General features: G+C 39.5%; 1 protein-coding gene across 1 annotated transcript in view; it reads right to left on the bottom strand.

The window, feature by feature from the left end:
• The window catches only part of TTC17 (tetratricopeptide repeat domain 17), a 50992-nt gene that overhangs the window by 27970 nt on the left and 2463 nt on the right, over window positions 1–20559 (bottom strand). The window contains exons 2-14 of the mRNA XM_052693439.1: window positions 12288–12377; window positions 10390–10559; window positions 9375–9486; window positions 8120–8251; window positions 7381–7490; window positions 6981–7125; window positions 6471–6610; window positions 6072–6232; window positions 5367–5479; window positions 3717–3857; window positions 3212–3327; window positions 2524–2698; window positions 1894–1971 (exon numbers count right to left, since the gene is read on the bottom strand). Of these exons, the coding sequence (XP_052549399.1) occupies window positions 1894–1971; window positions 2524–2698; window positions 3212–3327; window positions 3717–3857; window positions 5367–5479; window positions 6072–6232; window positions 6471–6610; window positions 6981–7125; window positions 7381–7490; window positions 8120–8251; window positions 9375–9486; window positions 10390–10559; window positions 12288–12377 (1683 nt within the window). The remainder of the gene's footprint in view (window positions 1–1893; window positions 1972–2523; window positions 2699–3211; window positions 3328–3716; window positions 3858–5366; window positions 5480–6071; window positions 6233–6470; window positions 6611–6980; window positions 7126–7380; window positions 7491–8119; window positions 8252–9374; window positions 9487–10389; window positions 10560–12287; window positions 12378–20559) is intronic.

Here is a 20559-nt window from a genome sequence, read left to right as displayed (position 1 = left end):
TGCTTTGTTCACAGCTTGAGTTTTATCAGGGCAGAGAAGTTAGTGAACTGATGCAACTCACAGTCTGCACTGTAATTTAGCAGGACCTGTTGCTCACACCATTTACTTGTATGACTATCTTACAATGTAACCACAAAATCCCTTAAAACACAGAACTGATAATGGTTAGTTTGCTTCAGAAGAACATTTGTGAGCCGCTTCAGAGTCTTAAAATTACATCAACATGGGTCTGTGAAAAGATGTCACCAATTTGAAGGTCAATCACTTTCCAACTACTAGTTAGATGTGCTTCCAGGTCCTACATCCTACATCAAGATGTTTTAAGGTTTCAAAGTTGTTTTTTCTTAAATTTAGTTATCTCTGCATGTTTTATGAATAGATGTCAACATGACATGCATGAGATGCTGCTTAAAGTAAAACAGCAAGTGACAAGTGAAGGCATGTGTAATAACAGAGAAAGCATCAAATACACCTTGAATTCCTCCTCCTCCTCTTTGACCTATGGCAGAGGAAACAAACACTCATCCTAGAGGAGAAATAGCAAAATTTTAAAATCCTGACAAGTAGGCAGAGTTAAATAAAACAACTTCTTTCAGACAGAGCAGATAGAATGCTCTAGAAACACCAGTGTTCCATTTTGGTTTTTTAAGTATTTTCAGTATTAACCAGTTACACGTGTTGAAAAAGTTAACCGACAGAAAGATATTAGAGGTTTTACAGACACCTCACACAGAAGGGCTTTTCCTATGGTTCAAGATGCATAGGAAGATATCAGTAGGATACACTACTTTTTCTCATGAGTACCTTATATAATAATCAGTAATTGTAAGATTACCTAACGCCTCTATTTTGCAATGCACGTACATACTATTACTTGCATGTTACTCACAAACTCCTCACTGAACTGCTTTCCATACAGAGGTCTTAATGTTCTCTGACTAAATTCCAAGCAAATTACTAGCATTTTGTCTTTCTCAGTACAAAGATGCCAGCTGTTGCTCTTCTTCAATAGAAGAGTTTATCATTAACAGAATAGGTATTGCACTGCTCCTGTATCAGCATAAGAACGATCAAGTTCAGACTTTCAGCATGAAGGCAACCAAATACTACAGTTAGAAACAAAATATCTATGCACTGCAACAGTTAGACATTAGACATATATAGGACTGTTCTGATCACCCTAATAACAGAAATCAACTCCTACTGCTGATTTTTCCTCTTCTGGGTAAGACAGATGCACATAGTAAACACTACTGATTTTAGACTCAAAACAATACATACATACACTGCCTTGACACAATTTATAGAAGATATTTAATTTAAGAGAGAACAGCTTGACAGGTGAAAAAGAGCCAACCTCTATCTCAATGCTTCCAGTCAGTTGAACAGTGATGACTCAAAGGCCCCACGCAAGATGGAGGTGGCATTCTGCAGGGTGTTACACAGATGTACATGCTCTGCCCCAGAGTGCTAATTATCCTGACAGAAGACTGACAGTGGGTTGGTTGCCTGTGGAGTACAGGGTTGGGGGACTACTGAGGAGGAGGAAGAGCAAAAGGCAGATGTGTTGGGGGAGGTGGAAGAGGGAGTAGGTGCAAGCTGTTATGTTGATCTGAACAAATGTCTGCCAGGATTAGCTGATACATTGATGCCCAACGTCCTGCAGTCACAAAAAGAACAAGTAACCATGGGGCTGTGTGGTATACACTGAGCTAAAGGAAATAGCTATATATTTGAGCTTCTCCTACAAACCTGAATTATCAAGCTAGTTTCATCTCACTCACAGGCACATCAAATCTTTACTTCTAAAACCAATCTGACCATTTTATAAGTATAGAAAGAAGCTTTAAATAAGAATTCCTCATTTATCTTGCGCTATAAATTTTGACTTACCTTTTTCATAGCATGATCAAGAAATGCTTCCATCTTCTCCTGTGTAATAGCTTGATTGTTGATTCGAGAATGCAAGATCTGAACAGAGGATTTTATTTTTATTTTTTTTAAGTGAAATTTTACAATATATAGCTAAACTGGTCATTTAAGTCTCAGTTCCCCAAGTATTTCATTCAGTTTACTAACTAATTCCTAAATCAATCATTATATATTCACATCACATAAGCAGCCAATCTACAAAAAACAATATGAACGAGTAATTTCACCTTAAAGTTGCCCATTTGGAAGAATATAAGAGATACTGGAAATCCCGAGAAGTTGAATCATGTCAAGTAGCCCTTAGAAGTTTCAAAATAAAGGAGTAATTTTAAATAAATTAATTTTCTTACTTCGTGTGCTTTGGTCAGCATTTAAGAGAGGACAGGCAATAGCCTTATGCTGAGTGACAAGCTCTCCCTTCCTCCAGCAATATTAGAAAGCACTTGATTCCACACTTCCGAAAGAAAAAAAGGGAAGCAAGCAAGTCATCTTTTAAATATCAGAAATGGCTGACTTCCTGAACAAGACTTCTAAGGCAAAAAAAGAAGAAAAATTTAAAACAGACAAGAAGCAGTGAGATGTTTCTCTTACTTGTCTTGCTTGATCATCCGGCATCTTCATTTTCAAATCTAGATTACCATCTAGTTCTTTAACAAGTAGGTACAGAGATTCATTGTTACGAGCATCGGTAATGGAAGAACAGTCTGGTACCTGGGTGTCTTCATGCCCAACAGCTTCTCTTGGGATATTTAGGATTGACTGGACTCTAGCAATAAGGAGAACCAAGACAAATCAATAGCTTCCCTACCACCACTGCAGTGCTAAGTGAACAGAACAGTATAAAATTATCATGACTTATGGAAGTAGCTATTGCAGCACAGACACTTTTATTTTCCCCTATTTAATAGTAAGCACTGTTGGCTAATTCACAACTAAGCTGTTTTTCTACCTCTGTCCCAAAAGAATAATCCACGTTCATACCTGCACTTAAATCCTCATTCTTTTAGTAATATTGCAGATGTTTCATGCATTCACCTTGTACTAAAATGTCAGGGAACAATCATCATGAAATTGGGTCTGTTACAGTTATAGAAATAACAACAGTAAAGGAAAATCACTCCTTCACTGGGATGGCCAAAGGAAGAGATCTGAAAGCACTTGTGCTGTTGAACACGAGTTGCATCCACCCTATCCAGAGAGAAAATGTTCATTAAAACATTAAGTGTCAAAAATTATAAATATGAAACTAGAGATATTTAAAAATAAAATTAACACTTGCCTGAATCCCCTATTTTCCGGAGGCAGAAAATAAGTTGGCAGCTCTTCCGGATCAGGAATTTTGGGGAAAGATTTCATACACTCAGAACGCTGAGGCCAAAGAAGATGCTGTTTGTCCTAAAGGGAAAAGGAATTTTTTAATTATTTTCTCAACATTTTCAATATTTTAATGAACATGCTAATAAGAACACAAGAAATAATCTGGAGGAACAAAAGAATAGACATCTTTAAAACTATTATCTTCCAATTTTTTCCAGAACAGCGGCTCAGTTTTCTAGCTGTACAGCTATAATTGCAGCAGATTTCTTCTCAGCTGCCATAGAAAAACAACCCTGTCAGTGCTATAGCAAAGTTTCAGATGACTGGAAACTGGTCCACAGAAACTACAGAGATGTTCAGCATGTTAAAGAAGTGCTAAGAAGTTTCATACAAACAAGGATAAGATGCACACTTTTATAACACCTCTTTGAAGGAGCAAAAAAGCAAAACCTATGCCATTCACTCACTCTATTAGATTCTACACTCCACACTGAAACGATGGAACGAGCAACAGGGGAAGACTGCAAGGATTGGCTGAGGCCACTTTGGTTTGCATGAAGATCGAAATTCAGAGATGTCATACTTGAAGTTGAAGAGTCTTCACCAAACTAGAAACAAAACAGAATTCCATAAAGAAGAGAGATGTCTATCTAAAAAAAGTGGAATGTATACCCCACTATTTACGTAGTTAAACTTCACAAATGAGCTAAAATTTGGGTAGCATTAAAAAGTAGAAATTCAAGCTTGATCCACTTACACCATAGAAAAACACTCATATTGTAAAAAAGTCAACAATGAAAATACAACTGCAAATAAGCAAAAAATGCTAAAATATATCAAGCAAACATTTCTAGCAGGTCATATACAAAATCGACATATCTACACCATGTATATCAATCATTCAAGTTGGAGTTAGTAAGTCTTATGGCTTGCAAAACCCATCCCGATAACCTGAACAGGGAGAACACCCAAGAAGAAAACATAATTAAAAATAAATATTCCTGTTTTCTTAAGCCAGATGACAGGAAACTCCAAAACACATTCCACATTACAAAACAAACAACAATTTTTATGTGTAGCTCTAGCACATCAGTGCGTTGGTTTTCGATCTGGGTTTTCAGTGTTAGAGCACACCCTCCAAAGCTTCCAAAGTTTCCAAAGCTTCCCAATATTCCTGTATCAGATTTCCTTGGTGAACTGTCTAACTGAAGATATACAAATAGCCAATACTTGTTAAATCAGGCTAGCACCTTATTTTAGGGCTACAAAAGCAGTCATTAAACTGATCAGAACGGAGCTCTGCTCTTGTATTTATTAATTGTGTATTGCAGTTTTCTGCTCCTTCTGGTAGAGACAAAATATTAAATTGGAAGAAGTCCTTCCTTGAGTCACACAGTAGCATAACAAAAGAAATTACAATCCACGTAAGGGCTGTAGAAATAATTAATGAAATATTAAACACATATCTGAGCTATCTATGGGAATATTGTTTCCATTAAGGAGTAGTTCTTATTCCAGGTTCCACATGTATATTTGAAAAGAAAATTAAGTCCTTAGGAATCTTTGCCTCTTTCCTGTCCTCTTTGAAGACAAGTAAAACATTTACTCCTGCTAGCATGCCTGAATGTAGCACATTTAAATGAGAGAAAGCTGTAATTTCTCAAGTGAGTAATCTTCGTCCTTCCTAGAAAGAACCAGCTAGCTGTTCCATACAGGTTACAAATGCATAGAAGACTACACAAGTAGCTCAAATCTCCCAGAAAAAGACAACTTCAGAAAAAAATAAAGTAAATAATGATAATCTTTTTTTTTCTTTTTCTTTTTAAGTAAAACAAAGCCTTACTTAATAAAAGCTTGGCATTCCTAAAATCTACTATTGATCTTAGCTTGCACTGCTAGCAAAGTAAACAAGCATTAAATACTTCAAACTCTCAAAAAGGGGACTAAGGCACTTCTTACTATAATTTACAAACTCCAAAGGTACGTCCTCCGATGAGCCTCAAAAAAACCCCAAATCCAACCAGCTCAAAAACTCCACAACCCACAACCTCCACTACTTTACTAATGGGGAAAAACGGGACACAACTTCAAACAGCAGTATCAATTCACAGACAAACCTGAACATATTCCACATTTTCAAAAATGTCTCCACGGTGATAGCGAACAGGCTGGTCCCACTGGCAGTGCAAGCTGTGCTGCTGGTTGCTCAGTCTACAAATCTGATGGTTCCCTGCATAGCACAGAACATGTTATTTTACAGTCTAAGTGAGGTTATTGAGGAGATGAGAAGTGTACAGTAAAAAAAGCTCCACTTCCTCCCAGGTAGTTTTTTATTTTTATTTTTTAAACCCACTCATCATGAATTCCATCTTGTAAAGACTCAAGAAGTACCCATTTGGAGAACATGTCATAATCACTAGTTTGAATAAGCAAAACAGAACAGCAACTCAATATTCAAAGAAGTTACATCCTGACATTAACATTAGGGGAGCAATAAAAAAAGGACGGGACAGACTCTTCAGCAGAGCCGTTGTGATAGGACAAGGGGAAATGGTTTCTAACTAAAAGAGGGGAGAGATTCAGATGAGACATAAGGAAGAAGTTTTTTACAGTGAGGGTGGTGAGGCACTGAAGCAGGCTGCCCAGAGAGGACTCTGAGCACCCTAATCTAGCTTTAGGTGTCCCTAAAGCTAGGGACTTTAGGGGAGTTGGACTTGATGGCCTTTAAAGGTCCCTTTCCAACACAAAGGATTCTGTGTGATTAATCTGAATACATGCAATTCTTCATTCCTATAATAAGCATGAACTCTGAAAAGTTGTACCTAATTGAGCTTCTTTCGCCATTTGGGTCTCATGAATTATGTTCCTCAGGATTTGTTCCTCCTGGATGAGCTTGTATTTGTCTAAAACGTCTTGCTGCCTAAGGTAATGGTCATGCTGCTTCTGATATTCCTTCAATTCATTTAAGGTTCGCTGAAGTGATCTTGAAAATTGGACAGTAGAAAAGATTCGCTTTTATTGTTTTTAAAAATAACAACTTTTCCCATAACACTGTATATTTTCATCCTTGTTCTGGGTTGCTTACAGTAATAACTTTATCATGCACCCTAAGAAATTTAAAAAGTAAGCCAATATTATTCTATTGGAAATGTAAAGAGTTGATGCAGCAGAACAATAAATTGAGACTGTACGCATTTCCACTACAGTGGTGCTTTAATTACCTATGCTGAGCTTCCAGTTTTTGCTCTAATTTTTGCTGACACAATACAGCATGCTTCCTTTTCACAGCTTGCTCAAACCCTGGCTTGGCCTGTAGAGCATGATCATAACATAGGACCGAGTGGTTGTACTCCCCGAGCATCTGAAGAATGATGGAAAGACAAAGAGAGAATGAGCTTGTAACATTTGATCAATTTTCTTGATTTTTAAATAAATCATCAACTCAAAATTTAATATGTGGTAATGAGTGGCCTGGTGGCCTGCCTGCAGAAATTAAAGCCACTCTACCTGTTAAGGTGAGGCTGTGGGAAAATTTCCCTTGAATTTACTTCAAAGTGCAAATAAAAACTTTTGGCAAAGACAGAATGAAAATATTTAAACAGAAATATAAACATCAAGCATGTAATGTGTGTGACACAAAATGCACTGTAAAAGACTAAAGCATTATAAGTTAAGCCAGAAAGATTAAGTATTGTTTTCCTACAGTTGTTGAAAAATGAGATAATATTTACTGCATATATATTTCCCAAAGTGTAATAGCTGGTAAAGAAGTCACTGTAATCCAGAGCTGCGTGGACCACAATAGCAGCATCCGCAGAGAAGTGAGCTCGGTGCAGAATATTTGCCAAATTTACCAATGCAATGTCTTTATTTTGCCTAATTAAAAAAAAAAAAGAAATAAAAAAGCCATTAAAACGTCAGACTAGGTAAGGATTGTGCACAAGGACACACTCATTCTTCAGTTACATACTAAATATGGTTTTTGAAAGAAAAATAATCAAGTGTCTAAATCATATATATGCCTAAGAATATTTAACTGTGTTCATTTCTTTCATTCTTAAAAATGTGCTCAGTAATCAGGCTAACTAGAAAAGCAATCTGACAAAAAATATCTTCACCAGCAATTCTCACCTGGAAGAGAAATGAAGGGCACGCATGGCACATTCTACTACTTGGTACGGTTCATTCTTTATTCGCCAGTAAAAAGAAGCCATATTATAAAGTACCCAGGAAGAAGAGTTCTGCAGTAAAGAGAAACACAAGAACTGTACTATCAAATAAGATGAACTAAAAGGTCATCCATTGGCTTTAATTACTCAGAGATGGAAAACTGAGCATTAATCTGCTCTAAGTTTTCCTCTTCCTCTGGAAAGCTGGCATTTGGCAATGCCTGTGAATATTCAGGAAGAATGAACCGGCACACAGATGTATGAAAGAAACACAACTCTTACATTTTATACTGGTGAAAATTCAAAATGAAACAAGCAGTGACGGCGTTTTATGCAACAGCAGAGTTCCTATGTCTTGCAGGAAGGCATTTAAAAAAAGCATGTGTGACCTTTAAGTACCAGCATTTTTGTTTAAAAGCTCTTATATCCTAACAGAATAATGAATGTGGCCTCCCTACGCCACAGAAGTAAAAGAGTTATAAAAGGTGACAGCATCTGCTTATTGGGTTTGCTAACGCTTTCTCCTGTCTCTGCTTACCTTAGTGAAAATGTTTTTACTCTATCTTTTGTAACTGAAACATAAAACCACAATATACGTGCAAGGCTAGTACTGAATGTGACTGCATGTACTAGGTATGTCTAATCCTTTGAGAACTTTCCAGCACACTTTTTCAACATACTGTAAGTTTACGGCTTCATACCTTCATTAGCCCATCATAAATACGATGACCTATTTCCTCTATACTTCTTCCCAGCCTCCGTGATAAGTATGTGAAGATTGGATCTTCTTTAGGTAACAAGGGTGCAGAAAGATTAACTCTTTCCTGGACACCCTAAAAGAAAAAATGAAGATTAGTTTTAGAGAAACTAAATTCCTGAGAAATATGCACAAGAACACGACTTCCAGGAAAATCTCCAGTTTTACTATTTTACATTCCTATCATCCTTTCATAACAAGATCTCTGACTTCACAGGATATTGTCACCTTTGCCAGATGAATAACATATATTACTATTGATAAGAAAACACTTGAGCAGTCATTAATCCCAATTCTTCCAAGAGCAGCCTTTGCATGATGAATGCTATAGGATAAGCATTAACTTCTGATAGCTTCATATTACTTGGTAGCTATCGGCATCATTGGTCACCACTGAAGCACTTAACTCATGTTTATCAGGTTACACACTACAGAATTGTCCTCTTTTCTTGTTTTCTGAATAGCAGAGGTACAACCAAACCCAGGAACAGAACTAGAAAATTTCCATTCCTGTTTTCTTTATGAGAAAATACTTACTTGTAGATGAAAAATTAATTTTGAGACTAATAATAAAATAAACATAATGAGATGAATGCTAAAGCTAGGTCCGCATTAGAAAATCTGCTCATACAACTTTGTTGACCAAAGCAACTTTTGCATCTCACTTCAGCTGTGATCATTCTGTAGTAGATGAACTTTGCATTAGCAAAGAGCAATTATCTCATCCACTGGCTTAGAGCTTGGCATTCAGATATCAAAGAGACAGTCAGCTACGTTATAAAATGTTGACAGCCATACAAACAACTTTTTGACCCTGAATCTCCATACAGCTTAATGATCCTGCTCAGCAATTTGCTGTCTAATTTGCAACTGAAACAATCCACAAGATAGAAACATTTAAACATATACATAAAAAACTGCCATTTTACTGAAGAAACATGTCACGAAAACAAAATCCTAAGAACATTCTCTAAAATAAGACCAGTAGAAACAAGACACAAATGTGTATCTGACAGAAGCATTCTCCTATAATCAGGTACTTCAATCACAGTAAAATTGTGATTCTAAAGAAGACGAAGACAGCCTTCAAAAAACTGCATTACCTTTCAGCCTTGACTCACAGTTGCCCCTAGGACTTTACTGTTTCTCTTCCAGATAGAGGAAAAAATAAAATAGCACATTTCCATTTGCTCACTTACCCGTAAGTGCTGAAAAGCATGAATGCTGTATGGAAGATCAAGAACTTTTGTACAATCTGGCTGCTGCAGGTCTGGAGGCACTGGAGACTTTGTGTCTATATAGTCTTCAGGCCTGAGGACAGAACATAACACAGTGGACTCCAGATGAAGATACCTTACAGTTTCAGAGATACAATGTTTTAACTAACAGACACAGTATTCTGATTTCACCTACTGTTATAAAAACTGTTTCCACACATGATACCACTTCTGATGCCTCCCCACATTTCAGTTCCCAGGATGCCAACACAGCAGGATAAATAAATTGATATCTGCTTTAGAGAAGATATCAACATTTGGACAGTCGCCAAAATGCATCACTTCAATCTAGTGTTGGTGGTATGATTCATGATTTATATGCCAGGCAAATGACCATGCATGCAAACTCAACACGCCCTGCACCCCCACAAACCAAACTTCACAATCAAACAAGAACAAATAGGTAGTTACAGGTGCAGATGAAGGTATCTGAGGACAAAAATCATCTTTTCCCACCTCATGTTCAAAAAAACAGACGTACAAAATAAAAACAGTTAGCTTTGAAGCAAAAATACAAACAGAGCTGCATATCAGACTGCCCATACAGCCTTCATTTGCTAAAGGCATAGGAAAAAATTTGCCTGTGAGCTTCAACATCTTGGTCTTCCATACAAGTTTATGACAGTTCCCACTACAAGAAGCACATCTAGCTCCAAAAATCCCCAACCCTCAAGCAAGCGTCTGCTCATATCATTACAGAGCTACGCTGACTGGGAGCCTGGGAAAAGCAACGAGAAGGCTCAGGTGACCGAGTTTGAGGGAGGCAGTGCCTCCTTTTTGTAACTACAGGCAGATGTTGTTTCAATGTTATTTCACATTAATATAAAACAACTGTCATCTAAAGAACAGTCTCACGAAAGTATTTTTCTTTTTAATTGCAAGAAGAGATTTTTTTTTCCTTTCAGTAAAGATCTTAAAATACAAAACACCTCATTACCGGATATCTTTGCTCTCCAAGGTGATGTACGTGCCATCGTACAGATCTAGGTCCCCCAAGGGCACCTTTGCTTTAATGCAGTCCGGGTCTTCTTTATTATGCCTTTGTTCCAGGCCCGTGTCTCTGTCCTCATTTTCCTCTATATGAATCTTTTGAGCAACTAACTGTTTCTGTTGGAAATACAAAAAAGGAAAACAGAAAAATGCACATTGACAAAAGCAAACCATATAGTAGCGGACAGGTGAACAATTCAGTTTTTTTCTTAAATCAAAGTCAATTTAAAGGATATGCAAAAAGTTCTATTTAGATAGAAAATGAGTACTTTAAAGAGAGACAATACAACTTAAACAGGCCTTTATTTTTCCTCCTGTACCTAGAAAGAAAACCTATAGGATTTCAAATTCACTGTTGCTCATTCAGAAAATGAAGTAGTAGTTAGCAACACATCAATTTTGTCATATTTGAACCCTTCTCTTAAACTTCAAAACCTCATAAAATTAGTACAAGAGACTGTAAACAAATGAAATCTTAACAAGTCAGTATGTAAACTATAACTGAGGCAGCAGACTAAAAGGAATAGCAGAGAATAATTTCTGTAGATCAGCTTACAGTGTGCCTTTGGGGCTATGCTTCACTCTAGAAAAACTTATTGCTATAAGTAGTGGAGGCTCTGCCCAGGACATCACCTTGTACCTAATTCTCACCCAGATCTGCAAACTGAAAATCCATTAAATATCAGGATTTGCATGTGTTAAATGAGAAGAAATTTTGCATTTTTAATTAACGCCATACACTAACACACTAACATGCGATAATCAACATATTTACACTGACGACATCTTGTGCAAAATCTTAAATCATTTTTGCTGAAAGTCATTTGTATGGCACAAATTGTGCATTAGTCATTTACAAACCTGCAACCCATGTCCCGAACAGCCTAAAGTAATTTTTTTCATCCACAGTGAAAATGCCCAATGACTCGAAGATGAGTATACCTCAATAAGAAAGACTGGCTGAATGTAGTCTCATACGGGGCAGTCCTGCTTTTTTTCCATTCCTCTGTCTCTGAGGAGGAAACTCTGAGGTTATCTCTGGTGCTCATTTAACTTCTTAGTTAGCCAGTTACTCTTATCTGACAAAATGCAAGCTGGCACAAGAGAAAGAGGAGGGAACGCATGGCCAAAAGAACGTCTGAGAGCACTAGCTTTAGGCATTTAAGCTTTAATTCCCATGAAAGTTATCAGTTCAAAATTCACTGAAGCTCTTTTTAGAAAGGTGTTTTCAAAATCCAGTTCAACAATAATTATGCAGCACTTCTGTGATGTGCATGTGACAGAGCACAGGTTGCCCAGAGAAGCTGTGGAGTCTCGTCCTTGCAGACATTCAGAAGCCACCCGGGCACCTGGCTCTGGTTGGCTCAGGGTTGGACCAGATGGACCCAGAAGTCTCTGCCAACCTCAGCCATTCTGAAGCTTTGGAATAAAGGAGCTTTAAATAAAACAGTGGTGACTTGCTCTCTCACATGTCCTACACAGAGCAGTGAAAATGGTCTGACCAGTCCAGAGAGGTGTACAAAGAAATTCACAGCCTCCTGTGTGTGTACTCTCACTGCCCACAGGACGTACTCTCATTAGCTGCTATAACAAATCTAAGAGAACACTTCCATAGAAAGTTCTGGAAAACAGTAGCCAACAATAAAAGTTCAAGTTCAAAAATGCAGATGCAACCGAGGACAACGATAACTAATTCAACAAACCCAAGCCACAAAAATCCTGAAATCTGAAGAATTCTTTATCCATTTGTGGGAGTTGTGCTGATAATGGCTTTTGTTCCTCGTCTACATCTATCACTAACACCATTACAAGAAAAATCTATATCTTAAATGTTAGTGGCTTTACCTCCAGTTCTTTGAGGTAGTTAACTGTTGTTTCTTGTCTCATTAGTATTACCAAATCATGTGGGTTCCTCAAGTTCATTGGTGAATCCACCTGCAAGACAGTTCAACAGCCTGAGTAAGACATTCCCCAAAGAAAGTGATTTTAAAACACAGGAATCCATGCTCATTCCGCTATAGTTTGTTAATTCAGAGGCTTTTTGCTCACTTAACATTCACAATACACCTGGATTTTTAAGCTGTATGTTCAACTGCATTGTGATTTGAAAATCCAATTCAACCAATGCTTTATTTTCAGACCTATTGTAGTTTATTCAGGTGTACAAGTTCTAGGCACAAGAGGCAAGTGAAACCCTCACACAGTAACATCACTATGAGTACTTACCGCTGAAGTACTAGCTAACCTTAAACAGCAATTACAAAAATCTATTTTCTCTTACAGCTTTAAAACTCCTCCATCAAGACTCTCAATAGGCAGAAAGTACTTCAGATTCAAGTCAACTCCTCTGTACAACCAATTTAACACGCTGGCCTAGCATTAAGTCTTTCAAGGTTCTATTGCATTCAGGATTAAGGAATAAATGAACAAAATCAAAAGGTAATCAGACAAAGACTGAAAACTCTATTAGAGAAGACCACGCCACAGCTTCCACTGCTACGTACAGGAACTGGCAGCTCAATAAAGTGTGACATTATGGATAAGTCACAGACAAGAGAGGTTATATGCTGACTTTCACTAGTCCCTAAATGGCTTCAGTAAGATGCAGCTCTTCATTCTGCAGCTGAAATATCCCAGCCCTGTCTCCTTGCCAAGCCCAGGCTAGGGGAAAGCCCTAACAGTGGAAAAGATGCTCTGTGGGTGTCACCACAGCCTTTCAGTCCTGGTTCCCCCATTCTGTCACCGCGACAGTCAGTCCCTTGTGTCACCTCTGGAGCTCATTAGTTCAACAGGACATCATCTGCTGTTGGCTGCTTTATCTGAACTAGTAAATTAAAATTAGCTCGAGGAAGACTGAATGAATATGAGAACAAAAGGAAATGGATGGGAATATGTGACGACAGGACCAGAAGAAGGCTGGACAGCAAGGACAGCAAGAATTCAGATTTTTAACATGTTTTTTTGAATGTTGATGAGTTCATTCCCTTTCATAGGATTGTACCTCAAGCTGCTAAGACAGATGATCCACAGAAAGGTATCTGTGGATCTGTTCAGCTTCCATTCAAGTTTTCAGAAAATGGAACCAGCTACTGCATAAAGGCATACACAACGCCTGTGTTAGCACGGATACCTCCCCTACAAGGGCTGCCCACCACTTCCTGCCATAATCTGTTCCTATTTTTTTAATTTGTTGAAATAATAGGAACATTCTGTGCCAAAAGTGATTGCTTTTTGTTGCCTTTATGTAGTCTATCTGAAATTGGATGGAAAAGCCTACCACAAACACATGTGCAGCAGAACCTCTGAGCTCTCACTTTTCTTTTTTTTTTTTTTTTTTTCCACCTTTCCAAACAATTTGGGCATGTTTCTGGAACTCTCTTACTGCAGAGAAGTGCAGATCCAGCAGGACAGCAGCAAACTGCCACCACAATTTAAAGTGACCTCTCAACAGATCAAGCCTTGAGCCAGATTCTGTTGGCTACAAGTCAAGTAAGAAGCTCAGAACTACTCTCCCTCAACTCCTAACTGTTATGTCTACCTCTTTACAAACCGCCTTAGTAAGCAAGGACTCATATCTCCAAGGCAAAGACAAGCATTTGCCTGTGTTCCCTCTACCTCAAAAATAAAACAATAATCTACACAATGTTACTTTTGGCTCAATTCCTCTTCAAATGAAAAGCTGAACTGCTCCCCTTAGCAAGCAGACATTTTGAAGGGTGGCTATCTACACAGCCCAGATACTCATGCCTCATCTTATTCCCTGGTGGATTAATGCTTATACCATCAGATGATGTAATAATTGATACCAGTTAGATTTTACACTATGAACCTGTAAAGTATGGATTGCCAAAGGGCGATAGACTATCCACAATGATCCCAGAAGCATAGAAAATATTGCATTGAAAAAAATCAACACCACCATCAGCAGAATTACTAAACTCCACAGAACTTTGCCTACAGCTGTATTTCTTACTTCCTCCTATGGGCTCCACCTCACTTTGAGCAGGTTGCTCATAAAACTGAGTTTCTGTGATGACTGAAGAACTAGTTCGTAGCTCATTTGCTAGAAGAACTGTCGTGGTACATCCAAAAAAAATGTAGCATGGCTCTGCAAAGAAAATGAAGTTACACCTTAACGTTTAAGTTTAACTCCACAGTCCAAAATAGGAGGATTGTTAATGCCTACAGAAGGCTGCTTTCATGATACTTTACAGTTGCTGAGAGCAAAGATAACAATGAGCTTTGCCTTCAGTGACTAATTGTACCTGGGGAGTGATTGTTTGCAAAAGGTTATACAGACATCACCATTTAAAAACCTCATTAAGAAAGCTGAATGATCTCAGGTGATCATTCGTTCAGAAGGAGAATGAAATAGAGAAATGGTTTCCATTCAATTTTTGACAAAACAATCCTATCAGAGTTAGTTCTGAGATTAGGGTGTGGGAATTTGGGGTGGTACAGTACCAGCCATGCATGCACAGGTTGACAGAAAAGCACTGGCAGGTGCCACAACTATGAGTGGTTCCACATTCCTATCAAACGATACCTGGCAGCAGAAACAAAAGCAACAAAAGCATCCGAACAGCAACGTCCTTGAACTCACTCAAAAGTTACGTCATCCACCAGGAAATGCTATCAAGTTTAGCAGCTTAAGCAGCACTCAGTAAGTTTTTATTCAGTCTCTAGGTTTTTGCTTCCAGATCTGACCTCAGTTTGTCACCTGCAAATGAGGACCTTCTAATGATAGCAAAAGATTTCAACCTAGTAGAAAATTACTAGGAAATAATGTTAGCAGCTATTATTTTCTTAAGACCAATGTAGCGTCAGAACAAAGAGCCCTAAAACCAAAACCTCAGTAGTCCACCTAACCTTGCATATATATTTCACCATTTTTGACAACGAAATGTCAAGATTTCCATTGTAAGAAATTATCAGGGACTTGCTATTGGCTCCCAGAATTAAAACTCCATTTGGGTCCAATCATTTTCGAAGAACAACCTGAATGGGAAAAAACTAAGCAGCAACATCAGACAATATCAGGTTTGCAAAGGAAACTCCAGCATATACAAGTGCTCAAATCATTTTGTTAGCTCATAAAACAGATTTAGTGCAATGTATGGAATTGTATGCAATTGACAGTTATACTATATGATCTTGCAGGTCCTTTCCAATCTCGTGATTCTATGATTTTATGTATCAATACTTTTCTTCAGTTTTTAACTGAGGAAACACAAAGCATCCAGATCTACAGAGGAACACTGTGTAACACAAAGAAAAGCAGGTTCTTAATGGAAAACTACAAGAGAGACCCTGCCTACCAATCAGAAAAATAGCAATGGCCTGGTCCTCACCAGGCTTCAGCCTGGAGGATGATGGTGCTCATGCTTAAGAACGTCACAGAATTTGAAGCGCCGTTCCCTGACTTGCTTAGGTGAATCCAAAAAAATCACCCTGGTGCCGGGTGGAGGAATCCTCCCTTTTCTTACTCTCTGTAGTCTTCCAGCTCAACTGTGAGAAAGCTAACTCAGTTCAGCTAAGAAGTAATTTAAGAGGACCACTCCATTGGTTACCAGCCCAAGTTGGCCTCAGCTTGCACATCGCTGCCCATTCACCCTATAGAAGTATGGCTCAGGAGTTGCCCTGAATACACAGCCTTCCCCTCTCAGATCCAGCCAAGAACACTATTGGGACCTGGACGAGCTGAGGATGTTACCATTCATTCAAATGGCACTGGAAATGTTAGCTTTTATAGCATGCTTTTATGTGATATGGACAGCGGCCTGCCAATGCTACAGATCCTTCACCCCTTCAACGCCTGCACCTTACGTGCCCTCTCATCCCATCACGACAAAGAGCAAAACCACAGGTGGTTACTGACATTTAGTTCATCTCCTGCAAAGCTCCCCAGAATGCTCTTTCAGGTGGAAAAGCAGTGGAAGCCAACTTGCAGAACGCCTCAGGTTAGCAGGGACTCCTGCGCCAGAAGAGATGCTCCAGCCAATTATTTATTTTTAACCTGGCTGCTGGCAGAGCTCTGTGCTCATTTACTTCTCCTCTGGAAATGGTGACATTGAAGACAAACTGCTTGAAATGCTAGAATCTGACTTTGAGTCAAGCATAGTAAACAGGGAAAAAATAGTGCTGAAAAGCTTTCCTTGGAACTCTAATGAGTGCTACAGCTACGCTGCAGAAATCCTGCCAGGAAACCACTTCTAAAATACGTGTTCGCTGTTCATCTTTGCCCAAAGGTGACAGTTTCTCTATAAAGCACAGTTCAGGTTTATTCACTGTCACAACGCACACCCAGAACCTGATTCGGCAAGACACACCGAATCTGCGCAACAAAAAACCACAGGAGTTCAGTCAATCCCTCAAGCTCTGGAAAGCCTCCGTTACCTGCATGTATCAAAGCCTCTGAACACTTGGGCTTGTAAGGTTTCCCAACTGTTCCAGAACATTTTTTTTCCTTACAGTCCAGTTACATTATACCAGGAGGTAATCTTTTTTTTTTTTAGATGAAGGGTAGATTAATGCCTCAATCAACTGTTTTTAGGTAATATTTTTCTTTTCCTCTTAAAAATAATGCAGAAATCCCACTGTTAATTGAGACATAGGAGAGCCAAAATCAGAACAGATGAGCACACCCTAAAAGCCATGATAGGCAGAAAGCAGATGATGAGAGGAAGAAGCTGGAAAAGGCACTGCGTTCACCTATGGCGTGCAGCAAAATGGGTTCCTTGTCATACAGACCACAAATATTGAACCTTTTGTCACTTCACTTGCAAAATAAAAGCAATTCCTACTCAAAGACTAGAACTCCTTGCGGCCTCAAGGAGGAGAGAAGGATCTTAAAAACTGACACTTGCCTTTTGTTATATTCCTGCCAACAGGAGATGCTCTACATAGTGTGATACAACCATGGTATTTCCAAAAAAGCTGCAGAAATTTCTGTGTGAGTTTCAAGACAAGACAAGCTACTAAATTGGAAGACAGACTCTGTGGCTGTCTTCCTAAATGATGATCAGGGAGTGTTAGAAGGTTCCAATGGATGTCACAAAGATTCACATAGAAAAAATGGTGCTGATTTTTTTTTAATAATAAATACTCAGCTACTTAAAAAGTTACAGCTGTAGTATGTTAAAAAGCAGCATCAGTCATATGGGTATCATTAAGAAGAGTGGAGCTACAGGGAGTAGAGAAATTTTATGTGTAGCACTTCAAACATGAAAATCTACAGACTAAGCTACACTACAAACCTCCATAAGAAAGAGGAATTGATTTTGTTTAGCACACAACAGACTCAGTAGGATAAGAGATTCAGTCAAGAAAAAGTTTGTGTGGTCAAGTAAAAGAACCTTAAGAGAAACAGAAGAGCAAAGACCCACCCATCATTTTCAAGATGAGACTGAGCAACTGCTTAATGTATCACAGAAAACGTTCTTGGAAACAGCAAATACCTTTCATTTGTCTGCACTAGATTTTTGCTTCCCTGGCTTTGGAGGCTGCTTTTTCTCTGCTCTGAGCATACGCCTGGACACAACTTGGGCTCCAGCCCCGGGCTGTGCCATCAGTCCATAGCCAAGCAGTAGCAGCTGGGTTTACAGCTTGTAGGCCTTGCAGCCACCCATGAGCCATCTTGTCATGCCACAGCTTAGGACACACTCATGTTCAAACCTGTCTCCACAGGAAGAACTGTTGGGTAATGCTTCCCTTCATGAACTAAGTAGAAACAAACACAATGCTGCTCTGCGTGGAATTCAGGTGCTGTTCCTACTGAAGAGCTTTACTCTCAGCACCGGACAGACCAAAGCCTTGTACTTCCATGATGGTCTCCAGTTCATCTCTTAACAAACTTCAAAATCTACAGCAGCACATCAAAAGCAAAATGACATTCTGCCAACTCAGAGGCCTTGCCAGAGGCTCTACTCCTGGCAATATTTCCTCAGCCCTGCCTTGAACCATCTGCCTAGGAGCTCAGAACTAACATGAGGGCAGTTCTTCCCCCCCACAACATGCTGGGCTGCAGCTGTCTCCACCAAGCCCAAACATAGTATCTACAAGGATCCATCTCAGCTCAGTTATGTCTTTGGTACGCAGCAGCAGCCAGTCTGCACCAACAGAGCTGCAACTGACTGCTGGAACTGCTTACAGCATTGTATTTAATCCATCCTCCTTGTGCCACGTTTCTCCGTTATCTGGAAGGACACCTGTATTTCAGTAGGGTAGCCAGCCTTCCTACTATCAGACAAGCACAACCTAAAACAGGTTATATATCAGTCTGAACTTTATACTGGAAGTTGTGAAATGAAAAGGTTTATAAACACGTACACTGTGTAGATATCATCTCGGTAAATGGTCTGCCCCCAACTCTCCAGGAACACACAACTGAAGGACTCAGACGAAAAAAAAAGAACAGGATCTGAGTGAGAATGATGTATTTGACCTGAAAACAGCTCCTAGAGCAAAAGACAGAGCTTGATGGCTTTCACTTGATGGCTTAGTGCATGTAACATTCTCTTGTCTCACTGCCGAGAATTAACTTGCTTTATCATTCAGAAATGCTCACTGGAACAGCAGTGCCTACTTAGCAAACACTCCCATTTATTGCATGGGATCTTGCTGATACATTGCAAACTGTTGGGTATGTCATAGCTCTGCCACCTGCCTGGTTGTTATAGCTCCAGGAGCTCCAGAAGGCAGTCAGGGTTGTTAACTATCAGTCAGTCAGATTGTTAACTAACAGTCAGGCTGTTAACTATCTTATAGGAACATCATTCACACTTGAACACAGTCTCATATTAAAGGCTTACATACTTGCTGTATTGTGAGAAAACACTTACTGGAGATTTTAAGGTAATAGTATAAATTATTCCCTCAGATTCAGATTGTCTCAGGTCAGGATCTGCAGCCTTTCCACTCACGAGCCACAGTGTTCTTTGGTAACAAGGGGAATGCAATTCACGGCAGCAAACTCAAGGCTGCAGGGAATCTCTTTTCATTGGTGCTTCTCTGGATTTCCACAGCTAGCGAACCACCCACAACATGAATGCCTGGATTTGACTATCACTTAAGCTTAATTATTTGGGCTTCATTCAGATAACTAGTCCAAGTGAAAATTAAACTCTCTCTGCTCCCAAAAAGGCAACAATTTAATGCATTTCACACTCTGAGAAAGCTAACACTCCTACTAAACCTAACAACAGAAATACTAATTGATGCCACAACTGTTTGTCACCGGACAGCACTGGGCACTTCCAGTGTGAGTCTGCTGTGCTCAGCAGTGCAAAGTCCAGTGGTGGCCAGTCACCAGCAGCGTCCCTTGGGGATTAATCCTGGGGCCAGCACTGTTTAATGTCTTCATAAATGGGGAACAACCAAACCTCAGCAAGCTGGGCACCCTCTGCAAACACGGGTGGCACAGCAGTGGGAAGGGCTGGAAGCAACGCAGCTGGAGAAGTCACTGTGCAGATCAGAGAAGGCAAAAGCAAACACAGCACCCCTGCACCAGGAAGGGCTGGGGCTGACCAAATTGAAATGGCATTGCAGAAACGGACATGTGGGTTCTGCTAGGGGAAAAATTTATGATGAGTCAGCAGCACATGCTTGTGCAGCAGAGAAGGTTAGCTGCATGCTGGGCTGCAGACTGGAGCCAGCAGGCCAAGGAAAGTGAAGCAGTTGTGAGAGTTCACCAGCTTTCATGGCATGGTACCATACATTGACACACCTGAACAAGCCCTGCAAAACCCATGTGGAAAGGATGAAAATCAGGCTCAGCTTCAAGGAGCCAGCCAAAGGGAGACGCTGCTGCCTCCAGCTTCCTCATGAGAAGGCGCAGAGAAGACTGAGCCAGATGCTTTTTGTGGTGCCATAATCAGAGGAATCAGCCAAAACTGATGGACAGGAAGTTCTAATGAGCAAAGAAAAAAAACCATAACAACACTCTGAAAGAGCTGAGCCCTGGAGCAGGTGCCCTTGAATCTCCATCCACAGACACAGCCAAGCACTGTGTGAACTTGTGAACTGATCTAGCTGCCACTGCTCTGAGCTGTGAGGAAGGCAGCATTGCCCTGTGCTTCTCTTTATGTTTTTGTACTCAAATCAGAAGCACATGAAGCTT

Source organism: Tympanuchus pallidicinctus, unplaced genomic scaffold (assembly GCF_026119805.1).
Source record: "Tympanuchus pallidicinctus isolate F22 unplaced genomic scaffold, pur_lepc_1.0 scaffold3, whole genome shotgun sequence".
Classification (NCBI taxonomy): domain Eukaryota; kingdom Metazoa; phylum Chordata; class Aves; order Galliformes; family Phasianidae; genus Tympanuchus; species Tympanuchus pallidicinctus.
Note: the sequence above shows the minus strand (reverse complement) of the source record. Positions and strands in the feature narration are given on the sequence as shown.